Source organism: Panthera tigris, chromosome D2 (assembly GCF_018350195.1).
Source record: "Panthera tigris isolate Pti1 chromosome D2, P.tigris_Pti1_mat1.1, whole genome shotgun sequence".
Lineage (NCBI taxonomy): Eukaryota > Metazoa > Chordata > Mammalia > Carnivora > Felidae > Panthera > Panthera tigris.
Window position 1 is genome coordinate 8,245,007 of NC_056670.1, and position 27,350 is coordinate 8,272,356.

At 45.1% G+C, this 27,350-nt stretch overlaps 1 protein-coding gene across 2 annotated transcripts; it reads left to right on the top strand.

Annotated features, from left to right (window-relative positions):
• FAS (Fas cell surface death receptor) lies at window positions 1-26,897 on the top strand. Of its 2 annotated transcripts, none has more exons than XM_042960080.1 (9): window positions 1-166; window positions 14,527-14,692; window positions 19,033-19,170; window positions 20,204-20,312; window positions 22,977-23,035; window positions 23,189-23,257; window positions 24,698-24,804; window positions 25,844-25,868; window positions 26,582-26,897. In XM_042960080.1, exons 1-9 carry the CDS (start codon window positions 137-139, stop codon window positions 26,866-26,868), a joined length of 990 nt encoding a protein of 329 aa, XP_042816014.1. In that variant the 5' UTR covers window positions 1-136; the 3' UTR covers window positions 26,869-26,897. The 2 variants fall into 2 exon arrangements, with proteins under 2 accessions (XP_042816014.1, XP_042816015.1); XM_042960081.1 differs by having other exon boundaries at window positions 6-166; window positions 24,698-24,759.
• The last annotated feature ends 453 nt before the right edge of the window (window positions 26,898-27,350 follow it).

Consider the following 27,350-nt stretch of genomic DNA (forward strand, 5'->3'; position numbering starts at 1 on the left):
GGGCCGGGCGGGGAGCTCCTTCGCGGGCTGGCGGGGCCCGGGGAGGGGCCAGGCGGCGGTCACTCCTCCCGGACCCGGGGGCGGCGGCGCTGGCGCTCGAGGAGGCTCTGGCGGACCGGCGGGGCGCTCCGCAGCCATGAAGGGGCCCTGGGCCGTCCGTTGGCTGGTGAGTCCGCGGCCCCGGGGCGCACGGCGGGGGAGGCGCGTTGCGGGGTGGGGGGTGGGGGCTCTCCGGGATCTGAGGGCCGCCCCCTCCCCGGGGATGGGGGACGAGGTGGGGCGGGGGGTGGGTGTTCGGGATCGGTGCTGCGCGTCCGGCTCCGGGGCGGGGGGCTGTGCGCGCCGGGCCCGGGGACCGACCCCGCGCGCTCCGCGGCCGCTCCGGGATTTGGGGCAGAAAGCGGCCTCCGGGCGGTGGGGGACGTCGGGCTGGGGTTTCCCGAGCCGTTTCTTGGCTCAGGAAAGTGATTTTGGGGCTGAATGCGCCTCTGGAGGCTTGTGACTTTCTTATCAGGGGACAGAAAAAGAAACTGGTTTTATTTCCCTTCCGGGAATCCCTCTCCTTAAGACTGTAAGTCACCGTCTCAGGTTTGTGTTCTCTTTCGTCTCGTTTCTTTTTGTCCTTCCTTTTCTTCTCGAAACCTGGCTGCGCTGGCGCTCCTGCCGCTTCTGTCTCCGCCCCCCCCCCCTGGGGCGGGAGGTGGGACCTGATCCCAGCGCGCCCGCACCCGGGCGCCCGACCTTGGCCTCGAATCCCGGGCAGCAGGGAGAGTCCCCAAGCTCAGAAGCGCCAGCCTGGTGGCCCGTCGAAGGGACTTGGATCATTTGAGCTCCATGGGAGTCCACGGATTCTCGTTCTATCGGGACCCACCCAAGCTCCCAGCGCCGTGATGGGGCCGCTTATAAATGCCACCCCGGTCCAAGCTCACCGCGGGTGCGGGCTGCGGAAGATGCCTTCAGCTCCATTTCACAGATGGCGAAATGGAGGCCAGAAAGCTCACGTAAATGCACCCGAGATCGCACAGCGCGTGTAAGGGGCAGAGCTGGGCCTTGATTTAGACCTAGGTCCAAAGTCCAGGTAACTTGTTGCTGGGGCCTGGTTTCCAGACCACGCCAAAAGTTGAAAGGGAAGGGGCAGGGATGTCTGGAACCATCTTATGATGGGGGGTGGGGGGAGGGAGAAACCAACAACAACTCACTGGGCCTTTCGGAAGTAATGCACAATATTTGGCTTCCTTTAGGAGCTCTCTTAGAGAAGATGTAAGATTCAAAATTGATTTGTACAAATCAGACTACACTCTCTTCTTCCTATCCTTAACCACTGCTTTATCGCAGGGCCGGTTGCTTTTGCAAAATCTCTCCCCGTTCTTGGGACAGCAGCACTAGTGAGTGTAGCAAAATTATCCAAACCCAGAAGGGCTTCGTTTTTTAACTTGTATACTGTTGCATCTTTGCCAGAAGTTTTTGCTTTTCTGAAAGAATGCACACACAAATAATGTGTGTGTATACCTATTATGATGATATCTGTATAGTTACATATAATATATGGCCTAGCAGATTAAGAAGTTTCAGGTTTATTCAATAAAATTTGTAAGTGCAGACGAATAAAGAAGAAAAAAATCTGGCACAACCCCATCACGTAGGCAATCGCCGTCTATATTTTGTGGTGTGCATTCCGTTTCACCCCTCCAACGTGGCTCTTAAATTTAATTACACAGAATCTTGCCTCGTGCCCTCTGCTCGCCCAAGAGCATACCTGTATTCTTCAAGATGTTTCCACGCTGTCTGTCGTGTCACCTCCTGTGTTTCCAGCAAATGCTGCCTTTTGTGCCTTTGCAGGTAGCAGTGCTGACTTACTAGTAACAAGAATGAGAAAATGGCGGGAGGAGTGGAACCCAGAAGCAGATGTTTAACCTTGGCAATGGGCTTGCCTCATGTATTCTTCCCCTCGGTTTTTTCCAGTCTTCTAGTCTCTGTTGCTGCCCGTGGTCCACAGATACGCCCACCTCTTACCTCCGCACGTCTCTCTCTCCCTTCTTGGAGCCTTCTCTCCTCCAGCTTCTCCTGCTGCTTATGCGGCACCTACAAGAAATAAGTTTGAAATCCCCAGACAATTCACGAGTGTCTAAAGGAGACAGAAAAAGTGTCAGACCTAATGTAGAAATGTGTCTGAGAAAGAGCTGTGGGGACGTCTTGCTTGTTTCCTTCCTTTCTTCTTTTCTTTTCTTTTCTATTCTATTCTTTTTTTTTTTTTTCTTTTTCTTTTTTCTTTTTTTTTAGCACATGGCTCTGGTAGGTTTTATCTTGTACTGTTGAGGTCTGTGGTCAGGCAGGGACTAGATACACAGTTTTTTCTACATTTCTTAGAGCAGTTGTCTTAAAATTATGGTCAAGAGAAAGGAGAGGGCATTTGAAAAGAAACCAGTGTATTTATAAGCAATCATATGGAAGATTTTTGGTGGAAGAATTAAGAACGATTGCTTGATTTATAATTTAGTCATTTTCCTTTAAACCAACCTAAGAAACATGAAATGAGTTGTAGTGTGTGTTTTTTTTTTAATTTTTAAATTTTATTATTTTTTTATTTTAGAGAGAGACAGTATGTGAGCAGGGGAGAGGGGTAAAGGGAGAGGCAGGGAGAGAGAGAGAGAGAGAGAGAGAGGGAGAGAGAGGGAATCCCAAGCAGTCTCCACACTGTCAGCACAGAGCCCCATGAGGGACTCCATTCCACAACCTTAGGATCATGACCTCAGCCAAAATTAAGAGTCAGCTGCTCAACCTGCTGAGCCACCTAGGCGCCCCCTTTTGGTATATTTAATGTAATTTACTTTAGTTCATTATTTTATCATTTTTAACTTTTTAATGTTTATTTACTTTGAGAGAGAGAGAGAAAGAGCGTGACCAGGGGAGGGGTAGAGAGCGAGAAATCCCAAGCAGGCTCCCCACTGCCAGCGTAGAGCCCACTGTAGGGCTCGATCTCACCAACTGTGAGATCATGACCTGAGCCAAAATCAAGAGTCAGACGCTTAATGCACTGAACCGCCCAGGCATCCCTATTTTATTTTTTTGACACAATGTGTTTTTTAATGGGTCTTACTTCTCTCACAATGGACTTAAAAATTTTTAGAATGAAATGAAATTACAAAATGTAATTTAAAACAATAACCACGGGAATGTAAAAACACAGACTTCTAAAGGATGGCAAGATTGGGCAGCAGAAATGAAATTGCTACACGGAGCCCATCAGGGCCCCAGTCTTAGCTCCAGTTAGATCAACAAGTGTCCCCTCCTCCCTCTCTGACACACAGTTACCACCCCTAGTGGCAAATTAGAGTTTAAAACTTTAGAAAACTAAATTTCAGTTCTTGCCCTAAGTTTAGAGGGGGAAAGGTAAAAAGAGTCAGTAGGAAAGAGGACCCAGGATTTGGACGTAAGTCTCTTTGGGACACTAGACAAGTAATTTATTTCTAAATAGCTCTTAGGATAGAACTGTCAGGATTTTGAAAAAATCTCTCGGAAGGCTAGCGAAGCCAGATGACTCCACTTACAACTAGCAGTTAGAGAAAATGAACAACACTGAAGGGATGTCTAAAAACCTGAATAAGGAAATCCCCCAGTTGAAAACCCCTAGTGAACGAAGTGCCTTTTGGCAAATTATCTTGGTCCCAAAAGTCCCTCGTGAGCACATGTTTTGTAATAAGTACTAAAGACCGTTGCCTTAGGATGAAAAATCATAAAAGGGCATGTTTAAAAAGTGGACCCATAAGATGCAAAGCAAGGCAAAACCAAATTTAGGACAGTGAATCTCTTTCTTCCTTTTAAGTCAGTATAGAGAGAGAAATTGACTATGATGTGAAACAAAAAATAATTCTTTTTTTTTTTTTTAATTTTTTTTTTAACGTTTATTTATTTTTGAGACAGAGAGAGACAGAGCATGAACAGGGGAGGGGCAGAGAGAGAGGGAGACACAGAATCGGAAACAGGCTCCAGGCTCTGAGCTGTCAGCACAGAGCCCGAGGCGGGGCTCGAACTCACGGACCGTGAGATCATGACCTGAGCCGAAGTCGGACGCTCAACCGACCGAGCCACCCAGGCACCCCCAAAAAATAATTCTTGAGAAAATAAAGCCACATATTTTTTTTAATTTTTTTTTCTTTAACATTTATTTATTTTTGAGACAGAGAGCATGAACAGGGGAGGGGCAGAGAGAGAGGGAGACACAGAATCTGAAACAGGCTCCAGGCTCTGAGCTGTCAGCACAGAACCCGACGCGGGGCTCGAACTTACGGACCGCGAGATCATGACCTGAGCCGAAGTCAGACGCTTAGCCGACCGAGCCACCCAGGCGCCCCATTTTTTCACCACCAAATACAAGCAGTTTTTATTTTATTTATGGCCTCTTGGTTTCATCTACCCTTGCACATAATTACATGTTTCCTCAGTGGTGTTTATAGTCTGCTTTCTGTCCCTTCTTGGGTACACAGTTTTTATCTTTTAATTTGTATTGGATGTGTTTACAGAGAGGGCATTTATTCAGTGCACTTGGATTTCTATAATGCTCATCACTTACTGTTTTATTTATTACCTTGTAATAATCTCTTATTATAAAGAAAACATTTCTAATTGTACTGGGATCAATCTCTATATGTCTTATCACCAAAAAAATTATTTGTAAACCACTGTCAGGACCTTAGTGTATTTAGTACTATATTCCTTTTGCTGTCTGTGTGTATCTTTTCCCAAATGTGGGGAAATGGCATTTAACTACCTCAAAAGTCCTTTTCATTTCCGGAAGGCCCTTGCTTTGAAAAAGAAAAACAAAGTGCCTTTAGCTTCCTAACACCAGCTAAGTGTCTTCAGCTCAGTCCTGAACAGGAACAAAACGCAATGCACTTGCGCCCTTTTCTTGCCTTTGAAGTGAGATGGAAACCGTAAAGCTCTAATTAGGAAGAAACTGATCGTGGTAGCATCGGTAACCCCACCTTCCCCCGAAGGAATGCGCTCCTTCTTGCCTTTGATCTGTTCCCTTCTTGTTCTGGAATGAACTTCTGTGCACCTGCGATCTTTGCACCACCGCAGCCGTCTGTGGGCATTTAGCAACAGCCGTCTATGTTGGACAACTGGCCCGAGTTCCACCAGGTGTGAGGATGATAGTGAATTTAGCGTGGACTTGGGCATTTGGAGCAGGATCAGCCTTATAAATGAGCAAATCCGACTACAGGTCAATGGGCAGACATGCTGAGCCCAGCAAGGCAAGCGCGCCCCCTGTAGGTTTTGTTAAACGGTGAGCTGGGATAAACTTGCGACATTGGCATAAACTTGGCCATGGAGTCATTAATGACAGGCTGTCCCCTGGTCAAGTCGTGCAAGATTCCGGATGTATTCACCTCTGTGCTCTGGGAGGCTGTAAAAATACAAGGTGTGGGAAACATGGATGCTTTTGATTTCTGAGGGCAGAGATCTTGGAAGAGAGAGACAGAGAGAGAGAGACAGACAGAGAGAGAGAGAATATGTACTCAGAGCGTGTGGCTTATGTTCTTGCCCCGTGCTGATGATTGAGCTTTGGTTTTTTGCCATCCTTACAAGGAATCCTTGATCATAGTAGACTGTTTTTTCATATGGATGTCTTAATAGATTTAGGCCTGATTGCAAAAATTGGGCTGACACTGTCCCAGACTGGTTTTTTGTTGTTTTTCTTTTTTTGTCCACATGGGATTGACACATACTGTATATATGTGTGTGTGTGTGTGTGTGTGTGTGTGTGTGTATGTTATATATATATGTTATATATATGTTATATATATGTTATATATATGTTACATATATGTTATATATATGTTATATATATATGTTATATATATGTTATATATATAACATATATATATATATATGTTAGTGTGTATTTTTTTTTGACACAGAGAGAGGGTGCATGGGAGGGGCAGAGAGAGAGAGAGAGAGGAAGGCAGAATCTTAAGAAGGCTCCACACTCAGCATGGAGCCTGTTTCAGGGTTCGATCCCACGACGCTGGGATCATAACCTGAGCCGAAATCAAGAGTGGGAGGTTTAACTGATTGAGCCACCCAGGCGTCCCTGTAGGAACGTATTTTTAATATTAGTTGCTACCTCGGGGCGCCTGGGTGGCGCAGTCGGTTAAGCGTCCGACTTCAGCCAGGTCACGATCTCACGGTCCGTGAGTTCGAGCCCCGCGTCGGGCTCTGGGCTGATGGCTCGGAGCCTGGGGCCTGTTTCCGATTCTGTGTCTCCCTCTCTCTCTGCCCCTCCCCCGTTCATGCTCTGTCTCTCTGTCCCCAAAATAAATTAAAAAAAAAAAAAATATATTAGTTGCTACCTCAATGGTGGAGGATTTGGGTTTCTCTTGAAAAGTGGGAGACCTAGGCCCACATGCCCTACTCCCCTCCCCATTGCCTGTTAGGTACTCCTGTGCTCCCTCTTTGGCCCCCTGAGCATTTAAGGACTCCAGGCTCTTGTTTAGAATTTTGTAGCCCCCCCCATTATGTGTTTCCTCCATCAAAGGTGACTTCCCTTCCTTCGGGCCTATTTTTGGAAGGGTGTGTTTCTCTGGGAGAAGTCAACTTCTGGTTCGCAAGGGCAGAACACAGGCTGTTGGTCTGTAAAGCTCTCAACTTGTCACTTGTAAATGTCAAGGCTGGCTCCCCTCAGATCTTCCTCTAGGAGGACAGCCGTGGTGAACATCCACGGGACTGAGAACTTGCTGAAGGTGGCCATAGGGAGGGCCTCGTCCTCAGAGACTCTGATTTATTATTATTATTATTATTATTATTATTTTAACGCATCACTACATGATTCTGATCTCCATCACAGTTTTGAAAACTGTTTTTCTAACTCTAGTCAACATCTAATCCCAGGTAGAATTTTCTAGATTCCCTCACTGTATTTTGTTCATTGCTTGATCACTCAGAGATCTTGCCAGTCCCTTACCGCCCCCCCCGGCCCCCCAACTGCCTCAACTCTTTCTCTCTCTCTTGGTCTTTTCAGAAGCTGGCCTTAAGAAAGAAAAGAGATTACACCTTTTGAAAGAGTAAGAAGGAGTGGAATCTTCACTTATCTCTTTCATGCAGAAAAATTTATTTTATTTCTCTGCATCTCCATGTTTCAGTAATGTACCTCTTACAAAAGGACATGACTGTTGCCTGATTTTTTTTTTACCCGAATACATTAGAAATGCCTTTCATCATTGGAAATGGTGGACTGGCCATGGTGGACTGGCCATGGCCTAAGACGTCTTTCTCCTCCTTTGTTTTAAGTCACTAAACATCAAAAAAAGCAAGCAAGGAAACAGAATCATTTCTTGCTCCATTTATGTCCTCAGCAGCAGGGGACAGGGCGAAGCACTGAAAAAGGTCACACTCTTTCGATGCACCTGTTACTCATTCTTGCCATTCGAAGGGCAGCCATTTTTCACCACCTCACAAACATTATTTTCCCGTTTGCTTTCAACTTCACTAAGAGTAAAAAAATGTTTAAAAAAGGTTTTTTTTGCCACTTCCATTTCAAATCCTATTTCCTCTCTCAAGGGCAGTTGATTTCTCTGGAGTAATCCAAAGGGTAGTCCCAGCGTCTTCCAGCAGCTTGCTTAATTCAGTCACTGAGACGTCACTCTCTCTGAAACTACCGTGTTAGACCTTGAGTGTTTGCAAGTCCGGGGAGTGTGTGGACAGCTTGCCACACTGCGGTGTGGTGCATGGTGCGGGGCCCTGATCAACTTCCGGGTCTGGCCATCCCCACCTCAGTTCTTGTATTGAGGGTCCTGGTGGGCTGTGAAGGGTGATCCATCACTGATGCTGGGGACTAATGAATGTCCAGTTACTTTCTCAGTGTCTCGTCACCTGCTACAAGGAATAGACTCTCATGCAGCCCTGTTTCTGAGTCTCAAAAGGAGCCAGTGCAAAGATTCTAGTGGGGGGTGGGGGGAGACTTGGGGTTCCTATTTGTGCATTGCAGACCCCCACCCCTGCAAGAGACCACAGACCCAGTGAGCATCGTGCCAGTGCTCAGAAACTCAGCACCCACATCGGAGGAAAGGAGACGTAAACCCAACTTCTTCCCAAGTTGCAGACCAGGATGTGGAGTTTCGCCTCTTGTGCCAGCCAGAACCCCAACCAGGAAGAAAACTTCCTGCCTCAGTTTTCTCAGACTTGGGACTGACTCTGGTTCTCAGAGAGTTCCTGCCAGACCCCCTCTTTCCACCCTCAATATGCATTTCCTTTGCAGATTCTTTGTTTCTTGTCAACAAGCGTCTGAAAACACACTGAGTTGTTTGTGTGCCTAAGTGGAGTAGAAGTAGTTAGGAAACCATTTTACAAACCTAAAACAGAGCCCAGGGTTAGGTCAGGAGTGCTGGGTTTTCCCTTGGCCCTTCCCAGTCGTAGATTATTGGACAAGTCATTTCGTGTGCTCTGGGCACTATAAAATACGACAGCAGGGGGCGCCTGGGGGCTCGGTCAGTTAAGCGTCCAACTCTTGGTTTCCACTCAGGTCATGATTTCACAGTTTGTAGGATCCAACCCCACGTCGGACTCCACGCTGACAGCATGGAGCCTGCTTGGGATTCTCTCTTCCTTTCTCTCTGCCCTCCCCTGGCCCCCTCTCTCAATAAATAGAGAAACATAAATAAAATAAAATAAAATAAAATAAAATAAAATAATAAAGTAAAATAAAATAAAATAAAATCGTAAAGTAAAATAAAATAAAATAAAGTAAAATAAAATAAAATAGTAAAGTAAAATAAAAAAGTAAAATAAAATAAAATAGTAAAGTAAAATAAAATAAAATAAAATAAAATATAAATAAAAGACAGTGCGAATTCCTCATGCAAAGGTTTGTTGTAACTACCACGAGGAGATACATATTGTTGAACTTTGTACTGGGCCAGGCAAATGTCACGCCGGAGCGGGGAAAACGGCCTTCTGAGGGACCGGAGCCCCCACTTCACATTTTCATGGATAATTCAGGAGAGAGAGAAACAAATATTCTGATTTGCAGAAAATACTAAAATCCAGGGGCGCCCGGGTGGCTCAGTCGGTTAAACGTCCAACTTCAGCTCAGGTCACGATCTCGAGTTTGGTGGGTTCAAGCCCCACACTGGGCTCAGGTCCTGGAGCCTGCTTTGGATTCTGTGTCCTCCTCTCTCTCTGCCCCTTCCCGACTCACACACTGTCTTTCTCTCTCTCTCTCTCTCTCTCTCTCTCTCTCTCTCACACACACACACACACACATAAATAAACATTAAAAAAAAATTTGTTTAATGTTAAAATCCTGTAGATAAGGAACGACTCAACGGAGGTCTGTCTTGCAGCTGAACAGGTGTTTGTGGCCCCTCTCTGCTCTGACATTCCAGGGGTCCATGAGGTCGCTGCGTCTACGGTTATGGTGGCCATAGAATCCCACTATGGCTTGCTAGTCAAAGTGCTAATGACTTGTGTGGCTCGGGAGACGTGATCCTTACTTATTTTAACAGCTAGTTGCTAGTGATGATTTCGCTGAGGACCTCAGGCTCTTCCCTACTTTGGCAGGTCTGAGTGCCACCTGCCCAGAAAGCCACCTGTTGGCTCTTCCCCACATTTCCATCCGCTCACTGCGCAGACATCTTACTTGGTGGCCTTCCCGGACCACGCTTTCTAAAACAGCACCGCCCCACCCCTCCAAGTCTCCACACCCCCTAAGCTTTCTTTATTGCTTTACATAGCACTTACCCCTCCCTGGCATAGTGTGTATTTCTCTGTGTGTATTCACGTCATATCCTTGCATGGGATGCTGCATTGTATGTCTCAACGTGACTGGACCACAGAGCTCAGATATCTGCTCAAATGTTATTCTGGGTGTTTTTATGACAGTGTATTTTTGGTGTGGTGTTTGTTTTTTGTTGTTGCCACTTTTTAACAAGATTAGCATTTAAAGTGGTAGACTTTGGGGTGCCCGGGTGGCTCACTCAGTTAAGCATCTGACTCAGCTCAGGTCATGAGGTCATGATCTCATGGTCTGTGAGCTTGAGCCCTGTGTTGGGCCTGTGCTGACAGCTCAGAGCCTGGAGCCTGCTTCGGATTCTGTGTCTCCCTCTCTCTCTGCTCCCCCTGCCCCCGCTCATGCTCTCTCTCTCTTTCTCTCTCTCTCAAAATAAATGAACATTAACAGAATTAAAAAAAAAAAACAAAGTGGTAAACTTTGAGTAAAGGAGATTTTCCTCCCCCATGTGGGTGGGCCTCATCCAATCAGTTGAAGGCCTTAACAGCACAGAGACTGCAGACCTTAAGGAAGAAGAAATTCTGCCTCCAGACTTGAACTGGAGTCAGCTCTTCCTGACTTCCCATCAGATTTTGGACTTGCCAAGCCTCTCTCTCTCTCTCTCTCTCTCTCCCACACACAAACACACACACACCCTCTCTCTCTCTTTGAGTCCTATTTCTCTGGAGAACCCTGACTAACACAGCTCACTTACATATGATCTGTATGAGAATAGAGTCTTTACGTGTTCACGGCTCTGTTCCAGGCACCTGTCTGGCACATAGTAGGTACCCAACAAAGTATTTGCTCAGTTAATTAATGGATTAATGGGTTAGAGAATATTCCCAGCAGAATACACAACTGAGGTTCTCTGACTTTCTCATCTTTAGGATGATGGAGATGTAAAACTATTTTTCTTTTTCATTGTTTCCCGTTTGGTTATCATCTGACTTAGTTTCTTCACATTTCAGACCTTTAATTTAACCCATTTTGGGGCCTTTTCAGCTTTTATGCAAACTTTTTTTTTTTTTTTTTTTTTTTTTTTTTTTTTTTTTTGTTGAGCATTCAGATCATTTAGTTCTTTGTGGGTTTCCTGCCTTGTCACAGTCCAAATGCCTCAGTTCCTGCCCGGACAGTTTGGGTTAAATCTTTGCATACTGCAAACTTGAGTTAATGCAACCATCAAAAAGGAAATACAAGCTGTATGGAGCACGGGGCACGGCCTACATCACATTTTGTACCCGTCACTGCCTGCCCTTCAGATCAGCTTTCTTTTTCTTATTTAACGTAAGTCTCTGAGGCTCACTTGAGCTCAACTCTGTGAAGCAGATGTGATCAGACATGAAATGAAGTTGGGCCTGATGTCTGTGCTCGTGGCCAGTGATAGTCGTGTCTTTCCATGCTCTACCCCGGGTTTTGCATGTCTCAATGTCTTGATGGATTTGGCACAGTGGATTTTGATTTCCAATGAAAAATTTCAAAACTGGGGCGTCTGGGCGGCTCAGTCGGTTGAGCGTCTGACTCTTGGTTTGGGCCCAGGTCATGATCTCACAGTTTCATGAGTTCGAGCCCCATGTTGGGCTCTGTGCTAGCAGCATGGAGCCTGCTTGGGATTCTCTCTCTCCCTCCCTCTGTCTCTCTCTGCCCCTCCGCTGCTCGTGCGCTGTCTCTTTCTCTCAAAATAGATAAATAAACTTAAAAAAGAAAAAAAAAAACTGTGAAACAAAAACAACGTGAGTTGGAAAGTACGTTGGTTTTAGACAGCTGTAGAAAGTCGACTAGATGCACGGTTCTCCAGAAATCGCATTCGTATCACAATCCGTGAGTGTAAGATGTGAGCACTTATCGCCTAAACCGAGAATGCCTCGTGGACCCGCTCGTAACACTGTCTCAGCAATACTGGATGGAATTAGAATACCAAAGAGGATGGGGCCCCCTGGGCCTAGGAGACCCCCACGCACACAGGATTGGGTATCAGCTCTCAGCACTTTTCACTTGTCAATTTGGGCTGGCTCAGTCCCCATCAGTCTCTTCTGAGTTTAACTATGTACCATTTTCTTCAGTTTCTGGTGGGAAACCTGAGTTGAAAGAGGAGAGCAAGTGTTACTCACCGTGACCTCCGTCTTCATAGCCGTGGAGGTGCCTGACGACGGGAAAGAATTTGGGGTGCTCACATCCAGTCTTGTGTTATCTGTTGCAAACAACACTCCCTGGTAACTTCCGGCAGTGGGGAGATTTTTACACTGGCTCGAGACTGTACGTGCTGGCGATGCCTGGAATGTTAGATGGCTAGTATGTTTAATCCCTGACCGTCATATAGAACAGCCAGACGGTTTTGGAATAAGGATCCTAAAAATTTGGAAAATTTTCATTGGAAAGCCCTTCCCATCTCAGCAGTTAACACTTTGCTATGCTTACCGTCACATTATTTTTCCCAGGACGCCCAATTCAGTTACTATGCATTAGCTTTTGATTCTCTGCTCTAGAAGAGGGACGGATATTAACCGGATGACAGGATAACCCACAGATAAAGTAAGAAGTGGGGAACAGTCACCCGGAAAAGAGAGTTGGATGCTAATAAAGATCTTTTGTGCAAAGTTGCACATTTTGGCTTAGAAAAAGCTCATAGATTCAAAAGTCTTTTAAAAAACTGAGAGGCATCCATCCCGGGGTGCCTGGGTGGCTCAGTCGGTTAAGCGTCAACTCTTGATTTCGGCTCAGGTCACAGTCTCAGAGTTCGTTGAGTTCAAGCCCTGCGTCAGGCTCAGCGCTGACAGTGTGGAGACTGCTTGGGATTCTCTCTCCCTCTCTCTTTGCCCTCCCCTGCTCACTCTCTGTCTCTCACAGAATAAATAAACTTAAAAAAAATTAAAAAGGAAGAGGCATGCCAATATAAAGTGTAAAACATCCCCAAATTATTAATGCACCACAAACAACCTGCCTGCAAATGTGTTTTTGGACACTTAATACTCATTGTCTATTACAGTCAATGTTACGTTGTATTCTTGTAACCTGGCGTATAATAGGTGCTCAAGGAACGTCTGTGGGATTGAAGAGGCAGTGAAGCCAGCATATTTAGGCATTATTCCTCTGATCTGGGTACCAGTTCTAGTGGTTCTTTACGCAGAAGTGTTCATATAGAAAGCATATGTATAGGCTATAGCCTGTAGTAAGCGCCCCTGTCTCTTGGGTGTAGGGAAAGAACGCCACTGTGAAAGGCATTTGGAGACTCAGACAAGTCCTACCTTTTGCTGGCCAGAGACCCCGGTCAAGTGAGATATTTTCTTGATATTTTGGTGTCTTTCGCCCTCTTGGAAGAAGAACGAATTTTAGAAATGCATTTTTAAGCACATCCATCCCAGGAGGAAAAGAGGGCCATCTCATCTCCTGTAAGGTCCCGTGGTATCCTGTGACCTGAAGGGGATACAGGCTTTGGTGACATAGGGGGAGGGGCTAGAAGGGAAGACGTAGGAACTTGTGTGCAGGGGCTTATACGTGAAGAACACTTAGTTCTCTTTACTCAGAAGGTGCTGGTATTATTACTATGCCATAGAGTAGAAAAAAATAATATGTGCCATGAAAACGGTGAAAAATGACCTTAAAAAAAGTCTTCGGAATTAAGAGTTTAAATTTTTTGGATGCTTAGCGATAGAATTTACATATTCCACCTAAAAGAAGGAATTGTTTATATTTATGGTTAGAGACACCAAAAATACTTAGGCAGTCAGAGAAAGGAACCAACCAGAGATTATGTCCAAATGCTTCCGTACGTTTTGGGGGGCTCATTTTTCCAAGGAATTCTGGTGTGTAACTGACTAAGATAAATTTGACACCGATATCACTTAAACCGATGGACTTTTATCTCCAGAAGAAGGGAACTGAAAATAGATCAAAGACTGGTTCTCCACTAAAAGAAGTTCATTTTTTTTTTTTTTTTTTCTGAACAAAGGTGAAGAAAATCCCATCGGATTCATTGTATGGTTGGACAACCAGATAAGACTTCATCAAAACTGTTTGTTCTGTGGTTAGGTATAAAAAGAGAAGACATAGAACTTGTTATAAACTAAATGCCAGGTTTGGTAGAAGCTATCACTTCTTATCCTCCTAATAACTCTGCAAGACACAAAGTGCTGTCGTCACCTACGAGTCAGGAAATTGAGGGTCAGGGTGGTTTTATAAATTGCCTGAAGCCACACTGTTGGTAGAAAAGCCGGGATGCACACCGCAATCAGTCATTTTGAAATTTACTGGTTTTCCTACGTCACGACGTTGTCCCTCACTAGAGCTGTGTGACGATAACAATAATGGTAATTAAGAAAACAGTAATAATACAGTTTACTGGGCACCTCTTTATTATGTGCCAGAAATCGCGTGAAGAGTTTTAAGGGCGTATTCCGTTTAATTATCACAACAAACTCATGAAAAGGACATCATTTCCACTCATTTCCGCTCTATAGATAACGCAATGGAGACTGGGAGCATTTGAGGGACTTTACCCACAGTGATGGGGCCGGTAACTGGGGGGCCAGGGTTCACTTGAGCCCAGAATCCTGGCGCCTGTCATCCCCGATGCCATTAATAGAGTAGTTTGGATTGTCACACGACCAGTGTGCTCCCTTTCTGGAGGCGAGTCAGCAGAAGGAGGCAGCCCCACGTGGATTTTGCCTGTGCGACAGCAAATGTAACCGTTCGGGGCAGGTCACCCCTGTTTACCACGTTGCCTGGTTGACAAGTCAGTGTTTGCTCATGCTTTCCTTTTTCAGATACTTACCTCTGTTGCCGGATCACTGTTCAGAGGCGACAGTGCTCAGGTCGCCGATGCCAACTCCAAGGTGTTGAAATTGAGTAAGAACGCTACCGAAGGGGAGCCTGGATGCAAGGAAGGTCTGCATCGTGGGAGCAAGTTCTGCTGTCTGCCATGCTCTCCTGGTATGTGACCCAAAACATCCAGCCGTTAGCTGCAAAGTCAGGGTGAGGCGTAGCACGGAGTAATAATGGAGAAAAAATGTTTGCGGTGCTTGGTTCTCCTCTATCAGAGCATTGCTGGAAAGAGAAACAACTGGGAAATTCCTTTCCGGACGCTAATGTAGTTCAACTGTATCCTGCTTGTTGGGTGCGGGTACAAATAAATACGATTTATAAATGGCAGGTGCCGCTGGAGGGAGAGCGTTTCTTCAGCTGTTTTTCAGGAGCAAAAGAAGACTCATGTGTGGATATTAAAGCTTATCACAGGGGCGCCCGGGTGGCTCAGTCGGTTTGACTTCGGCTCAGGTCATGATCTCATAGTTTGAGTTCGAGCCCCGCATCTGCCCTCTGTGCTGACGGCGTGAAGCCTGCTTGGGATTCTCTCTCTCCCTCTCCCTCTCTGCCCCTCCCCTGCTTGCTCTCTATCTCTTTCTCAAAATAAATAAAAATACACTTAAAAAAAAAACTCATCACAATGGGCCCGACTAAAATATATCATAGTATATCATAGTAATTGTGGGGCTCTGAAAGCAAGGGACCCCCCCCACCCTTCAGAGATGTGTCTAGCAATTCCCTTCGGTTGGAAGGTCTCTGGAGCCTGCAAAATACATTTGCGTTTTCGCAGCTGCGACTCGGTGAGCGAGAAAAGCAGTGGACAAAGGCCAACAATTTTAGAACACCAGGGTTTTGAAACGCAAACCAATTTCAGATCGGAAATCCTTCGAACACGAGCAAATTCGAAGCTTTGCAAAAACGCAGTTGTGGGGCAAGCCTGGTTTTCAACATGAGTAGAGTGGAGGGCTAGTTCCTACCGGCATGAACCCCTCTCAGCTGCACGGTGAAGGGAGGCAGGAGGGGAGAGGGAAGAGCACCTGGACTGCCGTAGATTAACACAGCCAATGAGGACCGAGCGTGGTAGGTTTCGTAGTGGGTCTGCAGGCTTCCAGAACTCCAGCAGCTGAACAGGCTTAGGTCCTGTGTCGAAAGATCCTACCAGCCTCCCTTGGGCTCCCGTCCAGTTTTTAATAACCTTCATGGAAAATCCCACCCACTTAGACTCAATCCTCTTTACGTGTATTTCGTCTTCTCCAAATGGGAATAAAGAATGGCTTCCTAGCTTTTTTATACCTTGTTAAGCATCATCCATGGGGCCTCTGGGTTAAGATCCTTATGTCTTTAAAGCGTAAGTTGCAAATTCAAACGTGGATAAGAGGCTCTGCGTATCAGACTGTCAAGAATTTTTGTGTTTGCTTTTTTTGTTTGATTTGCTTTGTTTCATTTTCTCTGAAGAAGTGCTTTCAGCCCCGCTGAGCTTGCTTGTGAGATAAGAACTCTCAGAAACCACGACTGGAATGTAAATTATCACTAACTTTTTAAGAAAGAAATTTGGACACACGGAACAAAAACTTGAAAACGTTCGTGCCTACTGTTACAGTAATAAATTTATGGGGAAAAGGTCTTTAAAAATCATCAGACATAGGGGCGCCTGGGTGGCTCAGTCAGTTGAGCGTCGACTTCAGCTCAGGTCATGGTCCCGCAGTTGATGAGTTCAAGCCCCGCATTGGGCTCTGTGTTGACAGCTCAGACCCTGGAGCCTGCTTCCGATTCTGTGTGTGTGTGTCTCTCTCTGCCCCTCCCCTGCTTGTGCGCTCTCTCTCTCTCTCTCTCAAAAATAAATAAACATCAAAAAAAATTAAAAAGTAGTCAAATGTAAAGGAAAATATTGTATGCATGGCATTTCATTGTGGTACCCTGTGATGTGGGATCGGTGAAGTAAATCTGGGAGTATTCAAAAGTTAGAATGTCTCAAGCAAATATACCATGTTTTCTCATATATTTCTGACATGAGCCTCAAGGTGTAAATTCCCTGAGGGGATTTCTCACTGATCTGTCCGTTGGATTACCCGACTGTCTCTGCTGCATCCCTAAGAATCCTGGGCGGTGACGAATGCACACTGATCCGCTGCCCTTCCTTCTCCCGCCTGTTGAATTGTAGGCTTATCGCTATTCACATTGCTTCCAACTCTTTTTATGCTCATGGGTGCTGTGATATTCATGTGTAATTTAATCAACTATTATATAAACCCATGCTATATGAATACGGAGAAAAGGCAGATTTTATTCCTATGAAAACTCATTTCCATGTTTGCAGGATTTCAGTAAAGGCGAGTCTCTGAAAGAATTGTTGATGAACGAGATGAGATCAAAGTCAATGGAAAAATCACAAAGTCCTTGAAAGCTTTTCATACAAATTACTGGTATCTTGAAGGTTTTATTTCCATCAAAAAGAGGAAGAAAAGAAAAAAGGGAGGGAGGGAGGAAAGGGAAGAAAAACAAGAAAGGAGGCATTTTGGATGTCACTTACATGAGGAAGAATCTGGAATTATAACAACTTTTTCTGTGCCATCAGACTGGGAAGTCATTATATAGTTATGTTTCATAATTTGAAATATTTACAGTATTTTTTTCAATGATTCTCTACGTGAACTGACTTTTGATTGACTGATCAAAAAGCCATCCCTTCACCATATCCGATAAGAAGGATTCTGTGGTACACTGAATACATCACACACACACACACACACACACCCACCGCATGCACATATACTCACATGTACGTGTGCGTGCATATGCGTTAAGAACACACCAAAACGATAGTGAATCTCTCGGAGTGGTTGACATATAGGTGCTTTTTAGACTTCCCTAACTTTTCCAAAGGCTCTACGGTGAGCAAGTGTACTATCACTTTCAGAAACGCATGTATTTTAAAATCTGATTTGCAAGAAAACAACCGCTCACTTTTGATACTTTGATAAATTTAGGTTGTATACATCGGAGGAGAGAAAACTCTGGGTTTCTTGTATGCCTGTCATGCCCTAGACCTTGGGCTGGGCATATTGTGCAAGGTAATCCGCTAGGGAGGCCGATTCGTTTAGAAACCAGTATGACACTACCACTGGCAAGCGAGGAAAATTAAACTTTGGCTCAGTTTTTTTAAGCATCCCTGTGATGTTATACAGCACTGTATTTGAATTTGAAGTTGGTTCTGGGTTTTCACAATTGGTTTATTTTTTTCTATCGGCACACTGTTGTCTTAGTTTATGATAATATCACCCATGTTTAAATTGCATAATTTGCGTATGTAGTATTTTGTTTTATCAGAAAGAATGCTATCGTGTTACTAAGAAAGTTACGTGTCCAGGAAACATAGCTTAAATTATTGTTGCTGTGCACATGTGTGTGGCAGACAGACTCTGTTTATTCTTTTAATTTTTTTAATTCTTTTAATACCATGAATAATTGGGGTCACGAGTCCTGCTTCCTCTTAGATTTTCCTTCTCTAGCTCTTGCCCAACATAGCACTTACCCCCATGTTTTCCCCAGAACACTTACCATCACCTGACATCATATGCTTACTTGTGCATTTTCTGCTTCTTCCCTGGAAACACAGAGCCCCTGAAGATCTAGGCTTTGTCTTGTTTCGTGCAGCATCTCTGGCTCCTAGAAAGTGCCTGGCACACAATAGGCATTGAATAAACACTTGTTAAATAAATGAATTTTCAGGAGAAAGCATGGTTGTATAAAGCTTACTAACACCGATACAGTGACTCACTTTATTTGTAAAGGAAATGTGAATATTATTCACGATTGTGTGTACTGAGATAAAAAAAAAACCTAATGATAAATGTTGTAAATATGTTCATGCCTTCCCATCCAAACGTACTCTATCCCTTAATGGCAAAGGAACAGAAAGAAATTGAATGAATACCAGCCTCTGACCTCCTTGCAAAAAAAGTTGCTAGAGGCATTTCTTCAAGTGCATTTGGTCATCGTAAGCTTTTAAAAAAGATATACTCCTGGGGCTCCTGGGCGGCTCAGTCGGTTGAGCGTCTGACTCATGGTTCGTGAGTTCGAGCACCGTGTCAGGCTCTGTGCTGACAGCTCGGAGCCTGGAGCCTGCTTCGGATTCTGTGTCTCCCCCTCTCTCTCTGCCCCTCCGCAGCTCGTACCCTGTCTCTCTCTCTCTCAAAAATAAATAAACAATAAAAAAATTAAAATATATAATCCTATTGTGAATCATCCTATGTCTGTAGGCATATTCCTTCAGTCGCTCTTTTAGGTTTAGTCTTGGGAGCCGTCCCGTCTGTTGACGTGATTTTCACAATAACCTTCTCCCCCGTTGTGTTTGTACTTCGTTAGCCTAACAACCCTGACCCCCATTTTGTTGTCATACCTGCATGTCTCCCATGCTGTTGCGTGACCACCTTGTGTTCAAACACTCGTTCCATCTCTCTCTTGGGCAGGCACACGAAAAGCTGCCGACTGTGAAGAAGATGGGGGTACAGCATCCTGTATACCCTGTGAAGAAGGGAAGGACTACACAGACACGAGCCATTTTTCTCCCAGATGCAGAAGATGTAGAATTTGTGATGGAGAGCACGGTAGGCATCTTTCAAAGCAATCAAAAAGACCAATCATGGGGCTCCATGTAGAACCATGCATAATCCAGTTCGAAATTGGGGCCTACTCTGGTACTATGTTCGCACACAGAAAAGGGCAGCATGGAGCTGGCCGGGGTGAAGCGGGACCAGGTACCAGGCTAATCACCTGTCTACACATTTGCGGGTCAAATCCAGGCAGTTCTCCCAGAATAACTAAATACGAACCTGGTGAACAGGGTTCATCCGCTCCGATCAACATTGCATACATTTTTTCGCCACCTTGATTTATGCTCTTGTCGTGGCCCTCAAGAGCTCAGAAGCCTCCTGATACAAGGACAGAGGAATCCAGAGGTGCGTGGGATGCTCCCCGTTCTTTGAGGATCGATTTTGTCCTGATAATTCCAACGGGGGACCTGAATTTTTACGACCGTCCCAATCTATTGTGAGAACCTAGATTCAAATGTAACAAATACTCCCAGTTTCATTTGATATCAAGAAATCTCTGGACATAAAGCTTTCCTTGGCCCCACGCAGGCTCTAAAGCAATGTTTCTCAACTGTGGCTGTACATTAGGGTCACCCAGGGAGCTATGAAAAATGTCAACTGTTAGGTCCCACCTCAGAGCAATTAAATAAGGATCTCTGAGTGAGGGCTTTGGCCTTGGTCTGACTGACTGGGTCTGGAGCAGGGCCTGATATTCTGCATTTCTCACAGGCTTCCAAGTGATGCCGATTGCTGCTGGTCTCCACCCCAGGCCCTGAGCAGCCAGGCTCCAGAAGAACAGGGGAACTATTTAAGCAAAAGTGAGGTGGCATTCGTTGCTGGATTGTCTGCCCACTTAAAACTCGGCTAAAATGATTTCGACTATTTCCACCTGGGGTTACCTCTTTGCCATGTAAATACTCTCTGTGTTAGGGAAGATGTGCCGATTTAAGCGGTAGATCTCAAAACTTCTTGTGGCCCCTGCTCACCATTTGCAGGGTCCACTTATAACCAGCTGCTCTAATTAATAGTCTGAAAATTGGCTTTCTAGGCTTAGAAGTGGAAAAAGCCTGTACCCGGACCCAGGATACCAAGTGCAGATGTAAATCAAACTTTTTTTGTAACGTCTCTCTGTGTGAACACTGTAACCCGTGCATGATGTAAGTTTTCATCTTTCTTTGATCAAAATGCTAGAGATCTACCTGGATAGACCATGTCTTCCCAGGGGGGAAACAACACTGGCTGGGAGTCAAGAATTTGGGTTCTAGTCTTGCTTCGCCTCTTCGTTCATTCAAACATCCAGTCTCCGAATGTTGATTGAACATCTCCTATGTGCTGGATAGTGCGCGAGCTGCGTAAGCTAAGAAATGTTCTGAGCAAGCCATGTTCCCGGCATCAAACGTCTCAGGAGAGAGGCAGAGGCAGAGAGAGTCAAGAAAAACAATGGTTATGGGGCCAACACCGTGTGTCGAACAGCAGAAGAGACCTGCGCCCAGGGTGTTATGAGTTCTACAGGAGAACCTTTCCCCTCGGCCTGGGGAGGTGGGGGGCGGGGTGTGAAGATATGACACGTGGCCAGAGTCTTGAAAGAGGAAAGAGAACATTCCCAGGAGTACACAGACGGATAGGACATCTCGAGCAGGGAACAACATCTGCCGAGAGACAGGTGGACACTCCAGAGAGCAGAGTAGCTGGCCGGGGTGTGGTGAAAAGGAGCCAGGGCCAGATGACAAAAGGTGTTGTCTTTCATGCTACAGATCTTAGTTTTGAGCCAATGGTAGAAAACCTGATGGTGCATCTCACTTTTCTTCTGATTAATTGGGTGATTTTGAGCAGAGTCAGCTAGCCTCCCTGACCCCCAGTTCCCTCACTCAGAGGACGCAGATAATACTCACTTCTCCTGTCAGCCTCACTGCTGTGACGTCAGGGTGGGTAATATGTGTTGTATATTAGCTTTTGCTTTGTAAGTTATTGTTTTGTGCAAATAGAAACGTTTAGCATTATGTTCAGGTGCCTGGCCTTAAACTTGTATTTCACCTTGGGAACGTTGGCTTGACAAGTAGGGACATGATGCCTTATGTCTCTTACTTACTAGAAAATTCTAAATTATGGGCAGTCAACCTAGCCCTTACTTCTAGCCCCACATGTCTGAGAGTGCCTCATGGCGATAGGATAGGTAGGGACTAATGTACGAAAATAAGAGGAATAATAGTGTGGGTTCACTTATGTGTGAGTTTCTTTCAAGAAGTCTAGTGCAGCATTGTAAATGTATATTCTCTTCCTTATGATTTTTAAATGTCATTTTCTTTTCTCTAGCTCACTTTATTGTAAGAATTCAGTATAGGGGTTGCCTGGGTGGCTCAGTCATTAAGTATCTGACTTCGACTCAGGTTATGATCTCACGGTTTGTGAGTTTGAGTCCCACATCAGGTAAGCTCCAGCCCCTCTTTGGGTGAGCCCCACTTCTCTCTCTCTCCCTCTCTCTCTTTGTCTCTCTGCCCCTCCTGGGATTGTCTCTCTCTGCCCCTCGCTCATTTGCACTCTCTCTCTCTCAAAAAAGAAAAAATACAGTATAGAATGCATACAGTATACAAAATATGTATTTTTAAGTTTATTTATTTGAGAGAAAGAGATAAGAGTGTGAGAAGGCAGAGAGAGAGAGGGAGAGAGAATCCCAAGCAGGCTCTGCACTGTTATGACAGAGCCCCATGTGGGGCTCTATCTCACAACTATGAGATTATGACCTGAACAGAAACCAAGAGTCGGATGCTTAACGCACTGAGCCACCCGGGGGCCCCAGTATACAAAATATGTTAATCCACTGTTTATGTTATCAGTAAGGCTGTTGGTTAACAGTAGGCTATTTAGTAGTTAAGTTTTAGGGGAGTCACAAGCTGTATGTCGATTTTCAGCTGTGCATTGGGGGGGCTGGCGGTCAGTGCCCCTAGCCCCATATCCTCGAGGGTCAGCTGTAATAATAGTTCTAAATACCTCATAATCTCCATTCAATTTTGTTCTCACCATAACTGTTGGATGCAAATGTTATCTCTTTGTTATTGATGGGGAAACAGGCTCATGGTGGATAAGCCACTTATCCTAGCTCGCTTACTTAGGGAATCGGCTGAACCGATCTCATTCAGGCAATCTGACAATCTGACTGTCAGGGTTCGGCTGTCGAAGAAAACCCCAAGGATTTTCCTCTTGAGTGTCCTCATCACCACTGGATGCCCTGACATCTCTACTGGCCAGCTGGGTGGGATTTCTAAGCAGTATCATGGGTAGTGCTTGTCCTCGGGTCTTTTTATAGTCCAGTGGGACTGTTTTGAAATAGTTTTTTGGCAGTTTATGATTTCAAGTTGTTTCCTACGAGTTTTAAGATCTTTGTCCATTTCATCCTTTTTCCTAATTGTCAATGTTTTATTACCTTTCTGTAATTCTTGGCAGCGTAAAGATTTTTTTTTAAGTAATCCCTTCGCTCATTGTGGGGCTCAAACCTGCGACCCCGAGATCAAGAACTTACAAACTGTGAGATCATGACCTGAGTCGAAGTCAGTTGTTTAACCGGCTGAGCCACCCAGGTGCCTCTCAACTCTTTGTCTTTTAAAACATCCTCACTCTGTAGGATATTTCTCACCCAAACGTCCAAATCATGTTGTGAATTTGTGCCAGCGTCAGATGCTAATCTAGCAACATCTGAGGGAATATGTTTGTCAGAGATGCAAAGATAAATAAAATGGCCCTGCGTGTATAGTGTGCCGTTGCAGATGATCAAGGAGCCAGTCCGCCAGGCATTTTGAATTTCCTCTGGATTCTTTGCTTTTTAGGTGTGAACATGGAATCCTTGAGAATTGCACACCAACCAGCAACACCAAATGTAAACAAGGTGACTGTTTCTTTCTATGACTGTATTCTCCTTTCTCTCGTCCCCCTGTAGAATCTGACGGAAAGCCAATCCCTTCTGATTCTTTGGGAGTACTCTGTTTAACCTTAAAGATGACTTGGTTTCACGTTCAGTGTTCCATGTTTCTCCCTACAGGATCCAGCTCCAAACTTCTGTGGCTTTGTGCCCTGCTCCTGATTCTGCCGTCCGCACTAGTATGTTGCTGTAAGTTCTTGCTGTGTTCAAACTGCAGGATGAAATAACTTGGGAAGTAGTAATTCCCAAGAATTCCCATCTGTCTCCTGCCCATAAGAAAACTGCCAGGTAGGCAGCCTTGTTGTGTTGTTAAATTCCTGCCACCGGATGCACCCCCCTGAGACCTGATAAGAATGAGGGGTACGGCCATCCCTCAGCTACTGTTTTTAAACAATTATTCTGAAGTCCCGAATGGATATTCCCATCCTCCCTGTGAACAAGGATGTTTTCATCCAGGCCCCAGCTGAGTTGGCCAAGGACGGGAAGTAATCCTTCACTGCTCACTGAGATGGTCCCATGCATTAAGAGAACAAGAAGTGGGGCGCCCGGGTGGCTCAGTCAGTTAAACGTCCAATTTCAGCTCAGGTCACGATCTTGCAGTCCGTGAGTTCGAGCCTCACGTCAGGCTCTGTGCTGACAGCTCAGAGCCTGGAGCCTGTTTCAGATTCTGCGTCTCCTTCTCTCTCTGCCCCTCCCCTGCACGCACTCTGTCTCTCTCTGTCTCTCAATAATAAATAAACATTGAAAAAATAAATAAAAAATAAAAAAAAAAGAGAACAAGAAGGTTCTTCCTGGGCAAGCCTGCAGGGAACACTTAATAAATTCATCCTCTCTGTGCCTCCTCTCCTTTTTCAAACTCCATGGGTTTTTCTTTTAATTTTTTATTTCTCCCCCTTAATTTAAAATACTTTGGCAGTGTAGTTTATGCCAGGGCTACCGAGAAAGTCAACACGTAAGCCCCAATTGGGTATATTCGTGATTACTGCAGGAAAATCGCTCATAAAGGCACAGAACGTGTCAGGTTTTGAGAACTCTAGAGCATCCGGTTTTTCCTTCCCCATTGGAACAAATCACTGTCTCCGGTTCAGGTGAAGATGCAAAGGGTGCTTTGTCTTTGGAGACCAAATAGACACCAGCTGTGCTTGGAGATGTACCCACTCCTTTCTTGCATCTCCTACTGACTCGAAGGCACATGCACACTGAGTGTGTGTACTTAGCTATTTGTGTGAGTATGTACTTGAACTGCCCGGCATGAAATGTCACCCCGGGGCAAGCCGATGCCAACTTGCCACGTCCTCTGGCTTCTGTGTTCTGCGATCGACACGCACCCAACTCCAAGCTGGTGAAAGGGAGCGGCGGGGCCCCACGATAAGTGAGAAGCCAGCTTCCGGCTAGGCCAGGGTGTGATGAACGGATGACTCGCGTGAAATGTGACATACCCCTAGAACATTCGACCGAGGGGGCCGGGATTTCCAGAAACGGGACAATGCTGCCTCTTGGGTATTGGTCACGTTAAGTTTCAGGGAATTGCTCCCTCCTTCTCACGCTTCTCTTCGTGGGAGAGTGTGTTCGCACAGGCTTCCTGCAAGCCTGAGAACCGAGTCTGATAGAAATCTCTTTGTCTTTCAGGTGTGTTGAAAAAGTACAGGAATACGAAGAATGGCCGCCGGAGATCTACAGTCTCATCTACTGTAGGTGTTGAAACGTGCATCGGCTTCCTTAAGGAAACAGAGAAAGTAGTCATTCAGCTTTTTATTTGTTCTTTTTTTTTTTTTAAACAAACACCTATGGTGTGTGCGTGTGCGTGGGCTAGAGGGGCATCAAAAATGAACTAAGGGGCACCTGGGTGGCTCAATCGGTTGAGCATCCGGCTCTGGATTTCAGCTCGGGTCATGATCTCATGGTTGGTGGGATCGAGCCCTGCGTCAGGTGCCGCGCTGAGTGTGGAGCCTGCTTGGGATTTTCTCTCTCTCTGTCTCTCTCTCAAAATAATAAAGTTTAAAAAAGAACTGAACTGAGATATGGTGCCCAGTTTATAAGAAGCCTCGACACAAATAACGTAAGTATGAGAATGTACTCAGCGTGAGTTGGAGAGAGAACATGGCCAAGCTTCTGTGTTCTGCGTTGGTGTTATCCCTGCAGACGCACTGCGGACAGACGTTCTTTACGAGAGCAGGGACTCATTATCCGAGCCCCGGGCACACAGAAAACTCTGAAAGCCTGTCGCAGAGGCACAACTCAGCTCGCTCCAGCCACTTGTTACCTTGTCTCTCACCATATCTTTTATCAACGTGGATCAAAGCATTTCAGATAGCAAAAGATACAGTGGGGAGAGAAAACAGTTCACTTGATGAATGATGATTTCCATTTGGGGTCAGGGCTCGGTGAAAGTCGGGGTTTATGAAGTAGTTTCAACTTAAACCATTTTCTCAGGTCAAAAAGAAGATTAGTAACTGTAAAGGAAATTGTAGAATAATTATGTTTGTCATGTTTATTCTCACGAGTCTATATGAAAAAATCATCTCAGCACATTCCATGAATCCTTAGATTCCTTGCCTGCCTAAAAAATAAGCTAATATTCCTTAGTTTCGGGCAGCATAAAACTTTGGATGGTGGGAGAATCCTTCTCAATCATGTAATCTAGCTAATTTTATACATCAAGCTACTGATTGTACCTCCTTTGTATTAAGGAAGAATTAGTTACATGTAGAATATTATATACAAATATATTTTTATTTATCTTGCTCCTTCCCTCCCTTTTTCTTGTCCCCTCAGGAGAGTATCCCAATGAATTTCGCAGGTAAGGCTTCTGTCTTTTCATTTCATGGAGATGGCTTCCTTAGGCGTTTACGGGCTAATTTCAGTGACATATCGCGAGGTCTTACTCCTCGTTAAACACAGTCCTTCCTGCTCACCGTCAAGTGTTTATCCGACAGTGTGTTTGAATGTATAACTAATACTCACGGTGAAAACTGAATTGGGTAGCAAGAAGACAGTATATTCTGAGGCTTAAGAGAATTTTCCTCCATAAACTGGTTTTTATAGAACGCCTGCTTAAGTTGACCTAGCGGCCAAATCAGCTGAATTGCAGACTCTGTTATTAGTGGTGTATTCCTGGTTCTGTAATAATATTCATGATTCTGTTCAGTCCTGCTCCTTGGCCTGTGAGTCAGAGAGAAGATCATAGAGTCTTGCCTGCCATTGAACTTTGTGGGTCATTGATCATCCAATCCATAGGGAACGTCAGAGGTGATCTCTCCCAACGCTCTTAGTTCATAGCTGAGAAAAGAACATGTACCGAGATGTTACGTGACTTGCCCGGGTCATCGAGCGCACTACTGGGGTCACGGGAGGGGTGGGGTTTTGTTTCCCGCCCACCCCCTCCGACCGGCTCTCTCGATCTCTAGGACTTAACGAGTATCTTTAATACTATTGGAGGAGAAGTAAACATGGTTTTCTATGAGCATTTCATCTAGAGAAACCAATGTTTAGAGACTGTCCTCTATTTTGCAGACATCGACTTGAGTAAATACATCAGTAGCATTGCCGAACAAATGAAAATAACTCAGGTCAGAGAATTTGTCCGCAAGAACGGTATCAACGAAGCCAAAATAGACGAGATCAAGAACGACAACCTCCAAGACACAGCTGAACAGAAAGTCCAACTGCTCCGGAATTGGTACCAGCTCCATGGGAGGAAGGGCGCATATTACGCTCTGATGAAAGGCCTCAGGAAAGCCAATCTCTGCGCTCTTGCCGAGAAAATTGAAGATATGGTCCAGAAGGACAGTGCGGGCTAACTTGAGAATGGAAACTGCAAACACGAAAATGAAAGACAAAGCCTGGCTGAATGTGAAAAACAACTCAGTTCTGAGTATCTACTAGTCCATACAGAGCAAAATGAGCGTCGGAATGAGTTCTTCATCGCTGTTGACCATCCACACCGTTCGCGTGTTTACAGGGCGTGTTTACTTTTTCATTCGTTAGGTTCTAGAGCTAATATATTTGCGGGTTTGGAGGGTCTCATGATTCTGACTTGAAGGACATTGGGAAGACAGAGCCGGTTCAAAGTAAATATAGTAGCATGACTTGTGTACAAGTGTGTGTGCAGAGGAGAAAAGATTGGGAACACACTCTCGTGTCTAAACTCGAGTCAGAGGGTGTGGGTGTGAATAGCATCCGTGCATGTGAATGCAAATGTCTATCCCTAGGTTGATTCCCCTCCATAAATCAATAGAAGCTGTGAGTTTGTTGTGATGTCACAATCACTGAAAAGACCACT

What these genes read in the sequence shown, in the direction of transcription:
- FAS (XM_042960080.1), top strand. Translation starts at nt 137, where the DNA reads ATGAAGGGGCCCTGGGCCGTCCGTTGGCTG. An exon ending in CAACACCAAATGTAAACAAG is followed by an intron (nt 23,036 to 23,188) that starts GTGACTGTTTCT and finishes TTCTCCCTACAG; the next exon opens with GATCCAGCTCCAAACTTCTG. An exon ending in TCCTTAAGGAAACAGAGAAA is followed by an intron (nt 24,805 to 25,843) that starts GTAGTCATTCAG and finishes TTGTCCCCTCAG; the next exon opens with GAGAGTATCCCAATGAATTT.